Source organism: Kogia breviceps, chromosome 1, assembly GCF_026419965.1.
Source record: "Kogia breviceps isolate mKogBre1 chromosome 1, mKogBre1 haplotype 1, whole genome shotgun sequence".
Classification (NCBI taxonomy): Eukaryota; Metazoa; Chordata; class Mammalia; order Artiodactyla; family Physeteridae; genus Kogia; species Kogia breviceps.
In genome coordinates, this window is record NC_081310.1 from 1,227,134 (window position 1) to 1,243,805 (window position 16,672).

Here is a 16,672-nt window from a genome sequence, read left to right on the forward strand (position 1 = left end):
GCTATGACCAGTGCTCCTCTGGATGTTCCGAGGGCCTGCGGGTGCCCATGGTCAAGGCGCCGGACCATCAGTGCTTGCTGGTTCCCAAGTACACTCCTGCAGCAACTCACCATCAGGGTGACCCAGATCCTGGAGAAGAAGGGTCCGGGACGCTGAGAGGCTCCCACCCAGCCTCCCAGGTGACACAGAAGGGATCTCGGGCTGTCTGGGGTTTCCTGTTCTCCTGCCCAAAGCAAGTTAGTGCAATTCTGTAAACCTACCACGCTAAGTGCTAGTGTAGACACGGGGTGAATGAAACACTCCTGCCCTCCCCAAGACGCTCAGGGCGTTGAAACACGGGCACGGATGCCCTGAGTACCACCCCTGCCCTTGTGATTGTCCCCTTCTCCCGCCCACCCTGCACAAGCCCTCGGACGCCGTGGAAAATGCAGGCCAGGCTGTCCTGAGCCCCGCCCCGGCGTCCAGCCATGTGCTGGACAGCTCCCCGGGCTGTCCCTGGGGCCCTCACATTCCAGTGGCTGAGGCCAGGGACGTGCTGCCCACCTCGCAGGGTGCAGACAGCCCCACACCAAGAGCGCTCAGGCCCCAGGCGTCAATACTGAGGCTGAGGCCCCTCGGGCTAAGGTCACCCGCCTTAGCCTTCACTGGCCCCTCAAGGTAGCAAGTGGGAGTCAGCTGGCCTTCTCCCCTGCACCCAGCAGCCAGCCCCGTGACTACGCGGCTTACAGACCTGCGGCCAGCCCCTCCTCCCCCTCCTCTGTGCTCAAGTCCTTCCTCTTTTTACGGACTTAAAAGCAGTCCCCTCGGTGGTGGTCTCCCCGCTCCAGCCTGGTCAGTCTTGCTCTCCAAGTCTCGGGGGCCTTCCCACTCAGAGGCCATCTGCCTTGTCATTTTCAGCTATTGTGCAGGGTCACGGCCAAGTCCTGAGCTCAGGGCAGCATGAGGACCCCTTTCCCGGGGCCGTGGCGGGCACAGGATGCTTCGGGCACACGAGCCCATCTCCTTGCGGAACCACCTTCCGCTCGAGACCCCACATCTCCGTTCACGCCCCATCCTGCAGCGGGTCCCTTGTGCCCTTCTCTGATGAGTGACTTCCACTCAACCTTCCAGCCCAACCCAGCTGTTCCCTCCCCTTTCAGCCTTCCCAATCCCTCCATTAGAATTAATCTCTCCTGACGACAGTTTCCCTTTTCATTACAGCCCGTCTTGAACACGGCTTGCATGTAAGGACGCTTAGGAGTACATGTGTGTACCTATGCTTATGCGCACGTGTGTGTATGTATGCTTATGCGCACGTGTGTGCACGTGTGGATTAGGAGAACGTGTGGATGTGCACCAGCATGCGTGTTCCTCCACTGCCAAACTGGGACTGTCTTGGGGTCAGGAACCGAATCCCTGTCACCTTCGTGTCATTGAAAGCCAGCGCTGTTTGCCAATTGTAGCAGGTAGAATTATGTTCCTGCACACAAAAATGGTCAGTCCCTAACCCCTGGTGGCTGTGAATGCGACCTCGCTGGGAAATCGGGTCTTTGCAGATGTGATCAAGTTTAAATGTGGTCATGTTGGATCAGGGTGGGCTGTGATGCGAGGACGGATGTCTTGATAAGGAGAGGGAACTTTGGACGCGGGCACAGAGACACCAGGACGGTTCCCTGGGACTCTGAAGAAGGCGGACATGGAGTCACGTGGTGGCAGGCCCAGTGCCAGCCCCCACCAGCAGCAGGAAGACAGACGCAAAGAAAAGTCCTGCCCTAGAGCCTCTGGAGGGAGCATGGCTCTGCCGATGGACTTCTGGCCTTCAGAACTGTGGGAAAATAAATATCTGTTGTTTTTAAGCCTAGTTGGTGACACTTTGTCACCGCAGCCCCGACACAGCACCAAGCACAGTGCCTGGCACACGGGAAGGGTCTAGCGAATGCCTGCCCTCAAGGAACTTTTGGGGTGCTAACACATAATTCACACAATTCACTTTTCCTTACTTCTGGAGTTATCTACACACCAATCTTCCGTGTCTTTGGGTTTCTGTGTCCACAGACAGGGTGCTGGAGTTTGGGCTTTTAGAGACACCGCTGACTGTCCGCTGGTTTCGTGAAGTGTCCCTGGAAAGGCCAGGCTTCAAGTGACTGGGATCATCTGTCCTTCTCTGTTGAGATGTCACCACCGACAAACCAGGGGAAGGACATTCCCTAGGTCCCCAGGGGTCAGCAGCCTCCCCAGGAAGGGTTGGGTCCCAAATCCCAGCATCCAGGGACCCGGGGCATTACCAGCCCCTGTTTCTCTTTCCCTGGAAGAGCCAATGGCCCAGGGCCGGCCTAGGCCTCTGCAGGGGTCTTGTCAGCTCTCCCACTACTCACCCCAGGATCACCAGCACGCAACCACGGACTCATGTGATCCCCACAACCCGGAAGGAAGCTGGGCAAAGTATCATTCTTCCCACTACACACACGAGGCAACGGGACATTGGCCCCACGTCACATGTTTCATACATGTCAGAGCCCAAAGCCCCGTCTCCAGGCTCCCAGTCCAGCCAGCTCTCATTCCTTGAACCTCACTCCTCACCTCCTTTGGCCAAGAAGGAAGGCTCCCTGGAGGAGGGGGCGTTTGGGGACGGAGATGCCTTAGCAGGCTACCTGTGCGTGTGTGTCCCAGCTTCTGCTTAGCCGCCGGCTTGCCCTTTACTGGGAGATCTCCGAGCTGGAGGGTACTGTAGAGACCACCAGCTCTGGATCAGTGCCACAGGGAGGCCAGGCTGGTCGGCGAGACCCAGCAGGACAGACGCTGTCGGTTCGGGCTCCCTCTTCTCCTGCTGGCGCCTGGGGCTGCACCAGTTCTGATGCGTCGGGAAGATACGACTCCGCGACTTGGGAACTGACCATCCCTGGTCTCCCCGAGGCTGGCTCCCGGGCGGGCGGTGTGTGGCACCCGGCGGCCGGCTGCGCACTTAAAGGGAGCCAGGTGGTGCCTCACTTGCTCCAAAACGCCAGTGCTAGTTCCCTGTCCACTGCTCCCTTCCGGGGAGAGCCGAGCTTCCCCGCCTGGTTCCACACCCAGCCCCTCCAGCCCAAAGTCCAGACCAGCCCGCGAGGAGACCGCCTCCGACGTCTTGGCTTTTTCAGAGCCGGAGGCACTCCAGGGTGTGCAGAATGGAACCCAGGCTCTCCTTTCGGGAGGGGTGGGCTTTGCCCGGGGCGTGCCTGCAGTTTTGCGCGTGGCGCAGAGGAAGCGCGCCCCGCGCTCTCCCGGGGTCTCGGTGCGGCGGGCTGGAGCGCAGGCCCGGGAGGGCTCTCCAGACCCCGGACGCGCGCCGGCTCCCACCTGCCCGCCCGCCTCCGGTCTGGGATTCTCGGGGCCGCGCCGGGTGGCGGGCGGAGAGCGGACCCGTCCCCGGGCCCTGGCCCCGGGCCGCGGCACTTGCGGGAGGGAGCGGCCGGGCGGGCTGGTCGGGCAAGTCCCGAGCAGGAAGTCCCCACCCCCGCCCCGCCCCGCCCCGCGCGGCCCGGCTCTTGTCCACCCGTCCGTCCGTCCTTCCGTCCGTACGTCGGCGCGGCGGCCCGTCCTGGGCGCGCGGCCGGGCGGCCGGGGCGGGGCCCGGGGCGGCTCCTTCTGCGACGCGCCTACCCACAGGCCAATCCGGGGCAGCGGGCGGCGCGCGGCTGCGCGGGGCGCAGGCCGCGGGGATAAGAGGCCAGGTGAGCCTACCTGCCCCGGCGGCGGGCGGGGTGCGCGCGGGGCGGCGCCGGGCGGACAAGACGCACGCGGCGGGCGCGCGGGCTCCGGCGGCATGTCAGTCAGCAGGAAGAACTGGGCCGCGCTGTCCAGGTGAGCCCGGGGGACTGGCCGCTCCCGGGGGCGACAGAGGCGGGGCCACGCCCGGCAGCTCGCAGGTGTTCCGGCTGCCCCACCGCCTCCTTCCTCCCCTTGGGGGCCGAGGCACGAGCAGGGTGCCTGGGGTGGGCCGTCGGCCCTAGAGGCCGGTTCGGGGCATTGGGGAGGCGTTCTGGAGTTATGGCCCAGCCTCATTTCCCGAGAGGCCCCCCGACGGCCCGCGTTTCTCTGTAGAGAGTTTGAGGGGCCCCGCCCGGGGAGGAGGAGGGGGCGCCGTGCCAGGAGCGGGGCGCACCACCGTGGAGCGTTGTGAATAGCACGGGGGGGGGTGGGGACAGATCCCCTCCCACTGACGAGGCTCAGGTTCCGAGTGTGGCGTTTTGGGGTGGGGTCTGGGCTGGGGGACCTCACGACAGCTTCTGCCCCCCTCTGGGCTTCAGCCTTTATCTGTGAGCTTGTCCTTCCCAGGGTCTGGGCACTGGATGTCGTATCCCTGCCTGCGGGACATCCTGTCAGGTTCAGAGAAGCCTGGGGCCGTGTCCAGAAGGCAGCCCCCCTCATGTGGTTGGTGACCCCTGCACTCCTTGGGGCCACCCTGCACCTCCCCGCAGAGGTGCTTCCATGAGCACCTTCACCTGCGACCCCCCCCCCGCTGCCCCCTCAGGAGACTGAGGCCCAGGTAGTAGATGGATCGGAGCCCAGAAGGTTCTAGCGGGTAGAAGCTGCTCCCTCTCAGGTGGGCGTGTGGGTGGAGGCCCAGGCTGCCTTTACAGGCATGGAGCAGCCCCTCCCAGGCCTTCCCCAGCAAGGCCTCTGGCTCTGCCCACCCCCTTCCCAAGGGCTCCAGAGCTTCTCCAGGGCTGGGGGCCTCCCAGACCCTCAGACCTCACTGCTCTGAAGCACAGTTGCCCAGTCACCCCGCTGCAGAGGGGCCCGCAGGGTCTAGAGAGGGGAAGGATACGCCCCAAGAAAGGAGAAGCTCGGTGCCCTGGACAGGGGCCCGGCGGCCTCAGAGGCTGGACACACCCAGGGAGGGTCTGTACTGCGGGTGGAGCTGGGGGTCAAGGTCTTGGACTCTGCGTACAGGTCACGGTGCCGGCGTTGACGTTGACGTGGGAGCGTCTCCGCTTCCAGGCGGGGCCTGTCTGTTGGGGTGTGTAGTGCGGACACGTCTGGCTGGATGGTAGGTTCTGACGTCGCCGAGTTTGGGCCTTGGGAGTGCCGAGTCCGTTCGGATGTCCGTTGAAGACCACGGCGCAGGGCGTTGGATTAAAAACAGAAAGCAGACGTGGCCGAGTCAGGAGCCCCCGCTCTGCGGGAATGTGTGTGACTCTGTGTCTGAGACATGCCCGGAAGTGTGTCAGGGTGTGTGCCAGGTGGCAGTGGGGCTCTGGAACTTTTAAAGTGCGAGCGGGGCCTGGTCTTAGCTGGTCCCCTGCTCAAATGGCCCCAGTCTGCTGTGGCTGCAGGGGGGGTCGGGGGGGGGCGATCGCCCCGGGGACCAGCCCCGGCCCCGCCCCCTGACCCTCCCCAGCCCCGTGGGCAGACACAGCTGTGGCCAAGGCTCACCCCGTGAGGCAGCTGGAGCCGAGGACCCTCCCGCCCCGCTCCCTGGCGAACAAGCCTCAGCTGGCAGGAGGGAAGGGCCGTGAGTCACTGTCAGCGGAGCCTCCCGGGGTCGGGTCGGGGGTGGGGGTTGGGGCGCTGAGGACGGCGCGCGAGGAGCGTGGCCCCACACAGGGCCCAGGTGGGCAGCTGCCGCCCGTCCTCGGCGAGTAGAAATTCAGATGCTCTAGCCCCGGGGCGGGGCAGTGGTGAGCTGCCTGGCCAGGAGCCCTGATCAGCAGCCTTGCCCTCTCCTCCCTGGGCTGGCCTGGACAGGGTGAGGCTGGGCGGGCTGGTCCGCGGGGGCCGAGGGGTGGGGCTGGAGCAGCCGGGGGTTAATCATCTCCCTGCCTGGGTCTTGAGCAGCCCTGCCACCTCCCGAGCTGCTCGGTTCTCCCTGGCACCTCTCCCTAGACCAGCAGGGCTGGAAGGGACCTCACGGACCACCCAGCATGGCCCCTCGTCGGTGGCGGGCCTGTGCCCCTCAGGGGCTGCAGACTGGCCCAAGGTCACGCGGCTACTCAGAGCTGCGTCTCTCAGCCCCGTGCCAGGCCTGAGCTCCCTTTTCTCCTTCCAAGGTCTGCAGCTCCTTGCTCTTTGAGCCCCAGGCTTCCACAGGATGCCCTGGGGCAGCCTTCACACCCTTCCCCTGCTTTAACCAGGGCAGCTGAGCCTCGGTCTGTCGTATAATGGGCTCCCATGTGCGAGTCGACTGGGGAAAGAAGGGGTCTCCCGGTAAACCCGCCAGCGCTTACACCCCTGCGCTCAGCTGCTGCTGAGCCGGAGGACAGACCTCAGGAAGAGTGGCCCTTGGGAGAAAGCAGAGCCAGCTGTGGCCTGAGCCGCAGGGCAGAAGGTCTTCCGTAACTAGTTAAGGGAAGAAGAGGTCCCTTGCCCTAAGAACGGAGCTGGCGAGGTCAGGAGTAGGGAGGCTAGCAGTCCCACCTGGAGGCAGAGAGGGATGTGTGTCCCCAGAGGAGGGCCAGGAGGTGGAGGAAAGGGCTGTTGAGAGGGAGCGGGTGGCAGGCCGGCTGGGACTCCCCGGGGTGCGGGACCCACACGGTCCAGCCTGGCCGGGCCCTGACGCTCGAGAGGGCGACGCGTTGCCTGCTGGGTTTCCCCACAGCTGCTTCCCCGGGCTGCGCTGCGAGCTCAGGCCTGCGCTGGGCTGGAGGGTCCCACACCTTCCGAGGCCCTCCCAGACCCCCCTCCTCCCCCTGCCTCTTCAGCTGCTGGGCTCCCCAGAAGGTGGCAGCGCGTCCTTCCTGGCCTTTAGCCTTGTGTTTAAGAGGCTGGCCTGTGTGGGAAGCTTGGTTCCTTCTTTCACCAGCTGGCCTGTCCTGGGAACGTTACTGACCTCCACGCGCCTCAGAGCCCTCACCTGCAGAAGGGGCGGGGGGCTCTCGTCAGAGGTATCTGTGAGCCTCTGGGACCAGCACATGTCAGAGCCCTCACTTCGGCCTTTATTCCGTTACTTGTTGATTCATTAGTCACCGGAGTCGACAAATACTTGTGTGCTCCTGCAGGCCCGTAGTTACTGTTTGTTTGTTCCTGGGGCTCCTGCGGAGCCGCCCAGAAGCCTGGCCTTCACCCCTCCTGCCCTCTCCTCCCCACGTTCTCCTCTTTGCTTGGTGGAGATGCCGTTTCTCCTGAAGTGGGGGTGACCAGGCTGGGGGCCACTCGAGGACGGGCCCCGAGACCCTCAGGGTGAGGACCCACCTGGGGGAGTCACTTCCCGACACCAGACTCTGACAGGTCACACACCGACTTGTCCCAGGCCCCACAAGCAAACCGGTGGCTCCCCTGAGGGCTTGCTCGGGCCCAAGGAATCCTGGGGGCTCCAGCCCAGACGCGCCTGTCGGGGGAGGAGCCCCCACTCGGTGGGCCGGTCTCCCTCGGGGGCGGGGCGGACGGTCCCTCGGCTTTGCGGGGCACAGCTGACCCCAAGCTGTGCACTCAGGTGGGTGCAGAGGAGAGCGGGCTAAAGTGGGCCCTTCTCATCTGGACCCGGGCATCGAGGAAGGGGTGGGGCATTGGGGCCCGGCCGGAGGGAGCCCTGGGTTCCCGGGGAGTGAGTGAGTGAGTGCGTGATCACGGAGGCCCCGGGGAATCTGGTTTAAACCCCGTGGTCAAGGCCGTGGGCCCTGCCCCATCCCCACGCAGGTGGGGTACAGACCCGAGAAGCAGGAGGAACTGAGGTTTGCACCAAGAGCTACCCTGACATCAGGCTTGGGAGGTTCTGGAAGGTTGCCTGGGGCGACGGGCAGGTTGCCGTTGGGGGGCGCCTAGGATTTGCTCCCCCTTTGTGCTCTTGCTTATCAAGGCAGAGATCTGGTGACCGCCCCCCTCTCCCCAGGGAGGAGGAGCGCCCTGCCCTCTGAAGTTGACACTTGCACTTGGTCCCACATTTGGTGGCGCCTGTGGGTTCCGGGTGGGTGCCGTGCTGGATGCTTTTCTCTCCCTGCAGGGCAACTCCTTCACACTTTCTTTTCAAACCTTTCATACCCTCTCTGCTCAGCCTCATTTGCCCAGCTTTAGAAAGAAAGCGCAGGGGCTTCCCTGGTGGCACAGTGGTTGAGAATCCGCCTGCCGATGCAGGGGACGCGGGTTCGAGCCCCGGTCCGGGAGGATCCCACGTGCCGCGGAGCGGCTGGGCCCGTGAGCCGTGGCCGCCGAGCCTGTGCGTCCGGAGCCTGTGCGTCCGGAGCCTGTGCGTCCGGAGCCTGTGCTCCGCAACGGGAGAGGCCGCAACAGTGAGGGGCCCCGCGTACCGCAAAAAAAAAAGAAAGCGTGACTTAAGAGCTGTGTGTTTATTGTATGCAAATTACACCTCAGTTAAGACAGCCGTCTTTGCGTGCAGGTCCTCCTCCAGGTGCTGTCTCTTCTCGGTGGCTTTTCTTCTCCTTAAACCTTCTTGGCAGAGTTGCCGGCCATCACCAGCTCCTCTTTCTCGGGTCCGCTTCTCCCCTTACTTGCCCAGTCGGGCTCTTTCTAAGGGTCCGGAAGCCTCTGTGCTCAACACTGCCTCCTGGTGGTCTTGCCCTCCCGGCGGTGTGGACAGGGCTGGCTCCTCCTCCGGGCCAGCTCCTCCCCGCCTCTCCCACTGCCGCGGGCATCTCACCAAACCCCTTCCTCCCTGATGGTCCCCATCCTTCTAAGAGCAGCACCAGGAACTGCTCAGGCCAGAAAATCTAGTTTTCCTTGATTTTTCTCATTTCCTCGCCCCTCATCCCCATCCAGCCCACCAGCAAACCCAGTGGGCTCTGTCTTCAAAATGTGTCCCGAATCCCTCACTTTTCCCATCTCGCTGTCGCCACCCCAGCTCACGTCACCGGAGCTCGTGCCCTGGCAAGGGCCCCCCACCCCCCGCCCCGTCCCTCTCCTCCGCCTTCTGCGGTCCTGTCACCATACGGCAGCCGGAGAGGTTTAAAATAGCGACCGTAGTAAGTCTTACCGTGCCCCCCGCGCAGTGAAACTATCCAGTGTCTGCCCACACCCTGGAATAAACCCACGCTGCCCACCCCCCCCGCCCCGTCCCCAGGCCTTCTGCCCTGGTTCCCCTCCTCCGAGCACAGCCGTCAGCCGAGGCCTGAGGCCCGTGCTGCCCCCTCCCCCTGGAGCGCTGCCACCAGACCCGGCCGCTCTGGCCCTTGGGGCCCTCTCCCCTGCAGGCGCCTTCTCTCATCCGTCCTCTGTCCTCAGTCTCCTCCTGACATTTTGTTCACGTGCGGGCTCCTTGCTCCCTGTCTGACTCCCCCGCCTGGCATGCGCCCCAAAGGGCAGAGCCCCGTCGGGCTCCTCCCCAGTCCCCGGAACCTGCCTGCCTATAGACCGTGCTCAGAACATGTGAGTTTAGTGGCGATCAGATGAGCAGATGTGATGCTGGACTTGGCAAAAGAGATCAGGGCCGTCGGGTGGCTGCTCTTCTTCCTCTCAGGGAGGGGGACGGAGGCCAGGGAGGGAGCTGCCTGCGGGCAGGAGGACCCAGCAGAGCCCCCTCTGACCCGGGCCCCCGGCAGCACTGGGAGGCCACTCGCAGCCCGCGCGGCCCCAGCTTCTCCTGCGGCTCTGGGTGAAGCATGGCCTCGCTCTCCTGCAAGCCCCCACCTCTGACCTCCGGGCTTGCCCGCCCCTCCCCTCTGCCTGGACCTCGGGTTTCTCCAGGCCCTGGCCTGTCCCCCTTCCTGAGATTCAGCCCACATTCAGGCTCTGCTGGGGCCTCTCCTGCTGCTCCAGCCACAGGAACCTTGCCCTCCCTGTGCAGCGTTGGGGAGCTCCTGGTGGACGCACTTGTCTTTCTCACTATTCGGCAGGTGTCTCCGAGGTGGGGGCCCTGCCCTGGGCTGTGAGGCCGCAGTCTCCCACGGGGCGCCGGCCCAGCGCAGTTCCTGGGGGATATGGGCTCTTTGGTTGGGATGGAGGGTGGGGATGGGTTGCGGGGGGAGTGGATAAGGGTGACGGGTGGGCAGGGCGGTGGAGGTGATGGGGGGGGCTGTTTGCAGGGACAGGAGGGCTGTGTGGTTGAAGGCGGGGGTGGGTGGCTGGTAGGCCCTGTGATGCAAAGGTGGTGGGAACAGGAGCCAAAAGCAGGGTGTGGCCCCGCTCCCGGCACCTGAGAAGTGGTTCTCGGGAGCCCAGGAGACCGCCGGGGCTCCTGGGAGGTGAAGGGAGCGGTGCTGGGCCCTCCCAGCTGTAACCGAGTCTCCCCCTCCGGAGAGCCGAGGAGTCCCATAGGGGGCTGTGCAGCTGAGGACGGTTCTCTGTGATTGTCCACTGGGGGGTGTCATCTGAGCGCCCGGACCAGAGGGAGAGGGGAACTTGTCAGGTTCCCCCACCTCCTCAGGCAGAGCTGCACCTGCCCTCCCACGTCCCTGGCCACCCCGGAGCACGGGCCCCCGTCCCACTCGGGGATCCCGGGTGGAGTCCAGTCCAGCGTCCCCCGGGGGGTGTCAGCCCCGCAGGCTGGGGTGGCGGGCCGTGTGGGCTGCCCTGACCTCTGTCCCCCACCAGCCTGGCCAGGCAGTGGACCCTGGAGGACGAGGAGGAACAGGAGCGAGAACGGCGGCGGCGACACCGGAACCTGAGCTCCACCGCGGATGGCGAGGTGGCCCAGCCGGCCCAGGACGGAGACCCGGCGGCCCCGGCGAGGTGCGGGGGTGGGGAGGCGGTCCCCGGTCCCGGGTGACAGGCGGACCGGCTGCCCTGCCCGGGGAACCAGGCTGAACTTCTGTGGGTCCCACCCTCCTCAGGACAGCCAGTATGACCAGTATCCCTGAGACGCGCAGCCTTTGCGGGATGTTGTGTGAGCGTAACTCAGTCCTCCCAGGCTCCCGAGAGAGGGTCCTAAGCGGTCTCCCAGGTGGAGAAGCTGGTCAGAGAGCACACAGCGTGTCCACCTGGAGAGCGGGGGCCGCGGGGGTCGTGCACGTCGGTCAGGCCCCGGGGCCAGCTCTGCATTCAACCCGGCTGCCTCCCTCTAACCCGGACCCTCCGCCGTCCGCCTCTGAGCGGAGGAGTGCGGGGCCGGTCTGGCCACCGGGTCTGGGGGTCGAGAGGGGAAGGCAGGAAGGGCCGTGTTCACCGGACGCTCCTGTGTGTCAGCACGGTGCCCGCTCTCGCCTCCGAACAAGCCCAGCTTGCGGCTGGGAAACAGGCTCAGACAGTGAATGAAGCTGCCCCGAGTCGCACGCGAGCGGGTGGGGGGGACGGAAGAGCCTCCTTTGCTGGAGGCTGAGGGCCTCTCGTGTTGCCCTTGTTCCCCTGGGTCGCCCGAGGAGGGACCACAAGGTGTGCGTCCTGGGCTGCCACCCACGTGGCTGCCGGGGGCGGTGGAGCACCCGAGGCCTATGCTCTACTCCCAGCTCCCCCGCCCCTTCGCTGTGTGACCTGGGCCAGCTCCCTGACTGTCTCTGGTCCCGATCGAAGCCCTAAGGGGCGGGGCCTGGCACAGATGAGGTGTTTGTTGATTGGGGCTGAGCGTGGGATGGTCGCACCTTTCAGGGGTTTATGCATTTCTTTTAAAAGCATCATGTGCTTTGTTCAGAGGATATACCTTCGAAGCCCGATGTGTAAAGCAGATAAAAGGGATCCTGATTGAAGCGATGGTGGCTCGGGGTGGGGGGTGGGCACGGCCTTCCTTCCCCGCCCCTCCCACGTGGCCCCAGAGGCATCTTCACTGGGTCCGGGGGTGGGCGCCCCAGGGTCTCTCCCACCTCTGCCAGCCTCTGACTCTGTCTCCCACCCCACCTCCTGTCTTTCGACTCAGACTGCCGAGCGTGGAGGAGATGGAGGTCCCTCCGGGACCACCCCTAGACTCCGGAGGGGAGGCCGAGGACGTGCGGGCCGCCCTCAGGGCGCGGCAGGAGTGGAGGCAGAGGCAGCAGGAGGTGGAGGTGGAGGCCGTGCAGGCCCCCATCCCAGAGCAGCTGGAGGCGGAGGAGGGGGACGGTGCGGGCACCGGGCAGGCCAGGCAGCTGCCCCTGGCGCCCGAGAAGGAGCTGGAGCTGCTGCCTCGCCGGAGGCTCAGCCGGGAGCAGCGGAGCTCCTGGGTCCGGGAGGAGGAGAGCCTGGCGGGCAGGGAGCCGGCGTGCAGCAGGCAGGGGGGCTCAGAGAAGCCCTCTGCCCCCGAGAAGACATCAGCACCCGAAAAGAGCCTGGACTCCAAGGAAGTCTCCGCCTCCGAGAAGACCCCCAGTCCCGAGAAAGTGTCTGTGTCCCAGAAGATCGCAGTGTTGGAGAAAAGAACCATCTCGGGAAAGAGGTTGGTTCTGGAAAAAACAAGTGTCTTGGAGAAGCTGCCGTCCCCGGGGAAGACGTCGGACTCAGAAAAGAGACTGACGTCTGAGAAAGCAGCAGTCTTTGAGAAGACCCCGGCCCCTGAGACGCAGCTGGCCCCAGTGAGGGCGGCGGCCCCAGGGCAGCCCCAGGCCCGGGAGCAGCCAGCCTCTGCGGAGAGCCCGTCCGCCCCCAAGGGGCAGGGGCCGGCCGGCCCTGAGAAGGAACCCCCGTCCTCGGCGGGGCTGCGGGAGCGGGGCTCGCAGCGTCCGGCTGTGACTTGCCGCCTCCCACCCATCACCCTCCAGGTTGGCGGGGCCCCTGCCCTCCCGCCTTTCGCCCTCCCTTCTAGTCCTGTCCTCCTGCCTCTAGGCCGGCCTGGGCTGTTTCTTCTTCTCTCCCTCCCTGCTCCACCGCTGCCAGGATAGCGGACCTGGGGGCGGGGGCATCAGCTGTGCGGCGGGAAACACCTGGTACCCCGTGCCGCATCCTCGCCCGGGGCCCAGACTGCAGGCCCTCGCGGACCCTTGGGAAGCCTCAGATCCTTCTAGAAGTCCCCCTGGAAAAGCCTGCCTGATGGCCTGGCCGCGGGACTGGGTCCGCCCGTCCCCGCAGCAGAGGGGCAGGAGGCACGGGGCTCTCTTGCTACCTGGCTGCGCCCGCAGCTCCTGGGATGAGCCAGGCCGGTGGTGCCCCCGTGGCAGCTCGGGCTCGGGGTACCCTGGCCTTCTGTGTGATACCCCCCCTGCTCCGTCCAGATGAAAATCCCCAGCAAGGAGGAGGAGGCGGACGCACTCTCGCCCACCCAGGCCACCTACAGCAGCTCCCTGAAGCGCTCCAGCCCCAGGACCATCTCCTTTCGGGTGAGGCCCGGGTCCTCTGTCTCCCACCCGCTGGAGGGCATGCCGAGGAAAGCAGCCCCCGTTACGGCCCAGGGCCCTGGGTTAGACACCAGGGACGCTGTTCGCAGACACGGGGCTTTTGGATGCCCGAGGGAGGCCGAGAGCAGGTGGGGTTGGATCAAGTGAAGCGCCGGTTGGAGGCTGGAGGCGGGCGTGGACGCGACCCAGCGGCCGCAGGTGGCCGGCCCGGCCGGCCTGCAGGAGGGGAGGTGGCTGGGAGCCAGGGGCTGTCCCGGTGCCCCTGCCACCCTGCCTTGCCTCAGGAGTACAGATCACGTGGACCGGGGCTGGGCCTCTCGCTTCATGCCGGAATTTACTCCTGGTGCCTCTGTTTACTGGGTCACTCACTCGCTTTCTGACTGACCGTGGGCTGTGCCAGGCCCTGGGGGGAGGCGGGAGACCCGCTGCCGGCCTGTCCCTGCCCTCCAGGGCTCGGGGCGCTGGGGAAGCAGGCAGGGAGCAGGAGGTTGCAGCTGCCCCAAGAAGACCTGGGGGCGTCAAGGAGGGGCTGCTGACCCGGCCTGGTGGGTGGGGCCGTGTCCCAGACCCTTCAATGGGGGTTGGATGGGGGAGGTTGAGCGGAGGTGGGTGGGAGGCCCCAGGAGGGGATGTGTTCTGACAGCTGAGCCCTCCCTTGAGGAGGCCACGGCCGCCGCCCCCCCCACCCCCCGGCCCCGCGCTCAACCTTCCTTCTCGTTTCAGATGAGCCCCCGGAGAGAGCGCTCAGAGGCGGCCTTAACCCGCAGGTCAGGGGCCCGGAGGCTCTGTCCTCTCCCGTCTGTCTGTCCCCGTCCTGCTTGTGCCGCAGGGCTAGCGGGAGGGGCTGAGGCCCGACGTGTGGCTCAGGGGAGGGGGATCGGGGAGCCGCTTGGCGGAGGCGGGGCCTGGGCGGGGCTGTCCTGAGGCGCAGGGGTGCGGCGGGGCGGCGGGAGACTGAGCAGCGGGGGAAGGGGAGGCAGCCGGTTCCGCAGGCGGGGCGCGGGCGCCCGGGACTCCGCAGGCTTGACGAGCGCTTCCGCCCCCGCCCCCGCCCCCGCCCCCGCCCCCAGCGTCCGCCTCCCCCCCCCCCACCCCCGCCCCCGCCCCCGCCCCCAGCGTCCGCGCAAGCAGCTGGAGGACTGTGTGTATTTTTAAAAAACCACAACAGCAACAAATGGGGTCTGAAGAGCAGCTGTGCTCGTGCGTCGGGAACCTCACGCACAGGCGTGGCACCCGGCTGACCCCAGACCACCTCCAGGGCAGCGGTGCTGGGCGAGGCCTGGGGGTGGGGACGGGCGCTGGGGTACAAGGCGGATGAGCCACGCCGCTGCCCTCGAGCAGCTCCCGTCAGACGTGGGACGTGCGGGGGCCTCACAGCGCGGCGGCGCCGGGATGGGCGCGTGGGGACTGAGGGCCGGAGCCCCTCACGGCTGCGGGAGCTTGGCCCCCGAGAGCTGGGCACTCGGTCCCAGAGCCGCTGGCATCTGGAAGGGCTTGAGCTAGAGGGAGAGTTCCAAGCAGAGTGGGGACAGCGTGAGGACGGAAGGGCACGGGGCGTGACCCACACGGTGGCCGCGTGGGAGAAAGGGGTGGGGGGACGCCGGTGGCCGGAGGGCAGGCAGGGCCAGGTCGTGGGTCTTGGACGCCGTCCGGGGGCCTGAGGACGGGACGGGGTTGGTGGGGGTGGGGCGACCCGGTGGCCGGTGTCCCGCTGAGCGGACCGCTTCTAGGGAGGGCAGGGGAGCGCCCGGAGTCTGTAGGTCGTCACCGTGGCCTCACCCGGTGACCGAGGCCGCCTTCTCGCTGCCGACGCGCTGGGGGTGTGGGCGCGGGGGGCTCACCTGGCTCGTCTAGCTCCGCCTTCCCGCCCGCAGCATCAGCGTGAGGCTCCCGGGCAGCTCCTCCACACTCGGCCAGAAGCTGGAGAGATACCGCTCCGCTGTGCAGGTGGGCGGGGCCGGGCACCTGCCTCGCGTGCTGGGCGGGCTCGGCGCCCAGCCTCGGGGCTCAGCGGCTTGTGCTCTCTGCCCCCAGAGATCAGAGTCAGGCAGGTCTCCGGGCCCCCCCCGCGCTGAGCTCTCGGTGGCCCCCGTGGACGTCGCCGGCAAGCGCCATCTCTTTGAGAGGGAGCTGGTGGGTCCGGGCCGAGAAGGACCAGCCTCCAGCCGGAAGGTGAGTGGCTCAGGCCCGTGAGGCCGGCTGTCTGCCCGACGCGGCCCCCGGCCTAGGCAGTGCCCGACGGCTCTGCGTCTTCGTGCGTCAGTCTGGGAGAAGCTGCTGCTGACTTGAGTTCCCAGCCACTCCCGCCCCGGAGCCCCTGTCCCCCTGGCTGTGCTCACGGCCCCAGTGAGGGGGCGCGGGTCCGGCGCCCTGGGCTGGGTGGGAGTGGGCAGGGCGCAGGCCTCTGGAGACGCCCACCCGACCCCGCGACGGAAGCTCTCTTTGCAGGAGGACTGGCGGCTCTCGGGGGTTGTGACGTCAAGGCTCAACTTGTGGATAGGCAGGACCCAGGCGTCAGGAGATCAGGGCCCGCAGGTACCCCGGCCTGCCGAGCTCTCACCACGGGCCCTTTCGTGCTAGAATGGCCTGTCAGAGGAGGGGCAGCCCCAGAAGTAGTGGAGATGTTCTGGGCGTGGGAGCGGCCGTGGATGAGCCTGCGGGTCAGAAGGCAGAGGGGAGGAGGGTCTGGGGTCCCCCCGCGGGAGGGGGAGGCGTCTGGGGACCCCCACGCCGGGAGCCTGAGCCTCTGGTCTCCACCCTGACGGCCGCAACCAGGAGGTGCAGAAAGAGTCGGTATCTGCCAGGAGGGTCCCGTGCTGGACGAAAGCAGACTCCTCCCTGGATGCCGAGGTGAGGGCAGCGGGGGTGGCTGCCCCGCGGAGACGCTGCACGCCCGACGTCACGCGCACTGACCGGCCTGTTTGCACAGCTCCGTTCTCGGGCTGGGTTGCCACCTGGGGAACGCTGGCTTCGCTTCCCCACAGCTGTGCGAGCCCCTGCCCCCCTCAACCAGCAGATCTGGGGCCTCTGGCCCAGCACGGGCGCGGGGCCTGGGGAAAGGGGTGCCTTCCTGTCCAGCCCTAGGAGCCCGTCTTGTGCTAACGGCCCTTTGCCCCGCAGGTGTGAGAAGCCTGGTCTCGAGGCTTAGCAGGCACGCCTCTGCCTCGGACCCGGGACCAGGAGCGTCGGGGGCACCCAGGCAGCTCCTTCGCGGCCCAGCCTCCGGGGCAGGTGTGCCTGGCCCCTCGTCCTGCTGCGGGCCCGGCGGATCCTGGGCCCCTGCGCCAGCCTCGACGCAGCACGGCTCTCGTCCGCGCCTCTGGCCTCGGCGTCCCGTCGGAGAAGGCTCCTCCTCCTCCCTTCCAGGCTCAGGGGCGCCGTCCTGCCAGAAGCCCAGGGTCCCTGACCGCTCTGAGCCCAGCGGGTGTCTCCGTGTACCTCTCAGAGGCCGGTCCACCCACTTCGGCCGGGCTGGGAGAGTCACACTGCCTTCTTGGCCCCGTCCCAAGCCGTGCTGTGCTCCCCCCCCACCCCCACCCCCTCGTTCTCAGGAAAGAGCTGATAAACTCATTCACTCTCAGGTGTAA

At 66.6% G+C, this 16,672-nt stretch overlaps 1 protein-coding gene across 4 annotated transcripts; it reads left to right on the top strand.

Moving 5' to 3' along the window:
* Positions 1–3,629: 3,629 nt before the first annotated feature.
* On the top strand, positions 3,630–16,672 carry LAD1 (ladinin 1). Of its 4 annotated transcripts, none has more exons than XM_067027170.1 (10): positions 3,630–3,689; positions 10,441–10,578; positions 11,696–12,512; positions 12,963–13,067; positions 13,809–13,852; positions 14,960–15,032; positions 15,120–15,257; positions 15,522–15,620; positions 15,861–15,935; positions 16,206–16,672. In XM_067027170.1, exons 3-10 carry the CDS (start codon positions 11,715–11,717, stop codon positions 16,209–16,211), a joined length of 1,338 nt encoding a protein of 445 aa, XP_066883271.1. In that variant the 5' UTR covers positions 3,630–3,689; positions 10,441–10,578; positions 11,696–11,714; the 3' UTR covers positions 16,212–16,672. The 4 variants fall into 4 exon arrangements, with proteins under 4 accessions (XP_066883271.1, XP_058915384.1, XP_066883261.1 ...); XM_059059401.2 differs by lacking the exon at positions 3,630–3,689 and adding an exon at positions 3,749–3,819; XM_067027160.1 differs by lacking the exon at positions 3,630–3,689 and adding an exon at positions 3,749–3,819 and having other exon boundaries at positions 15,534–15,620.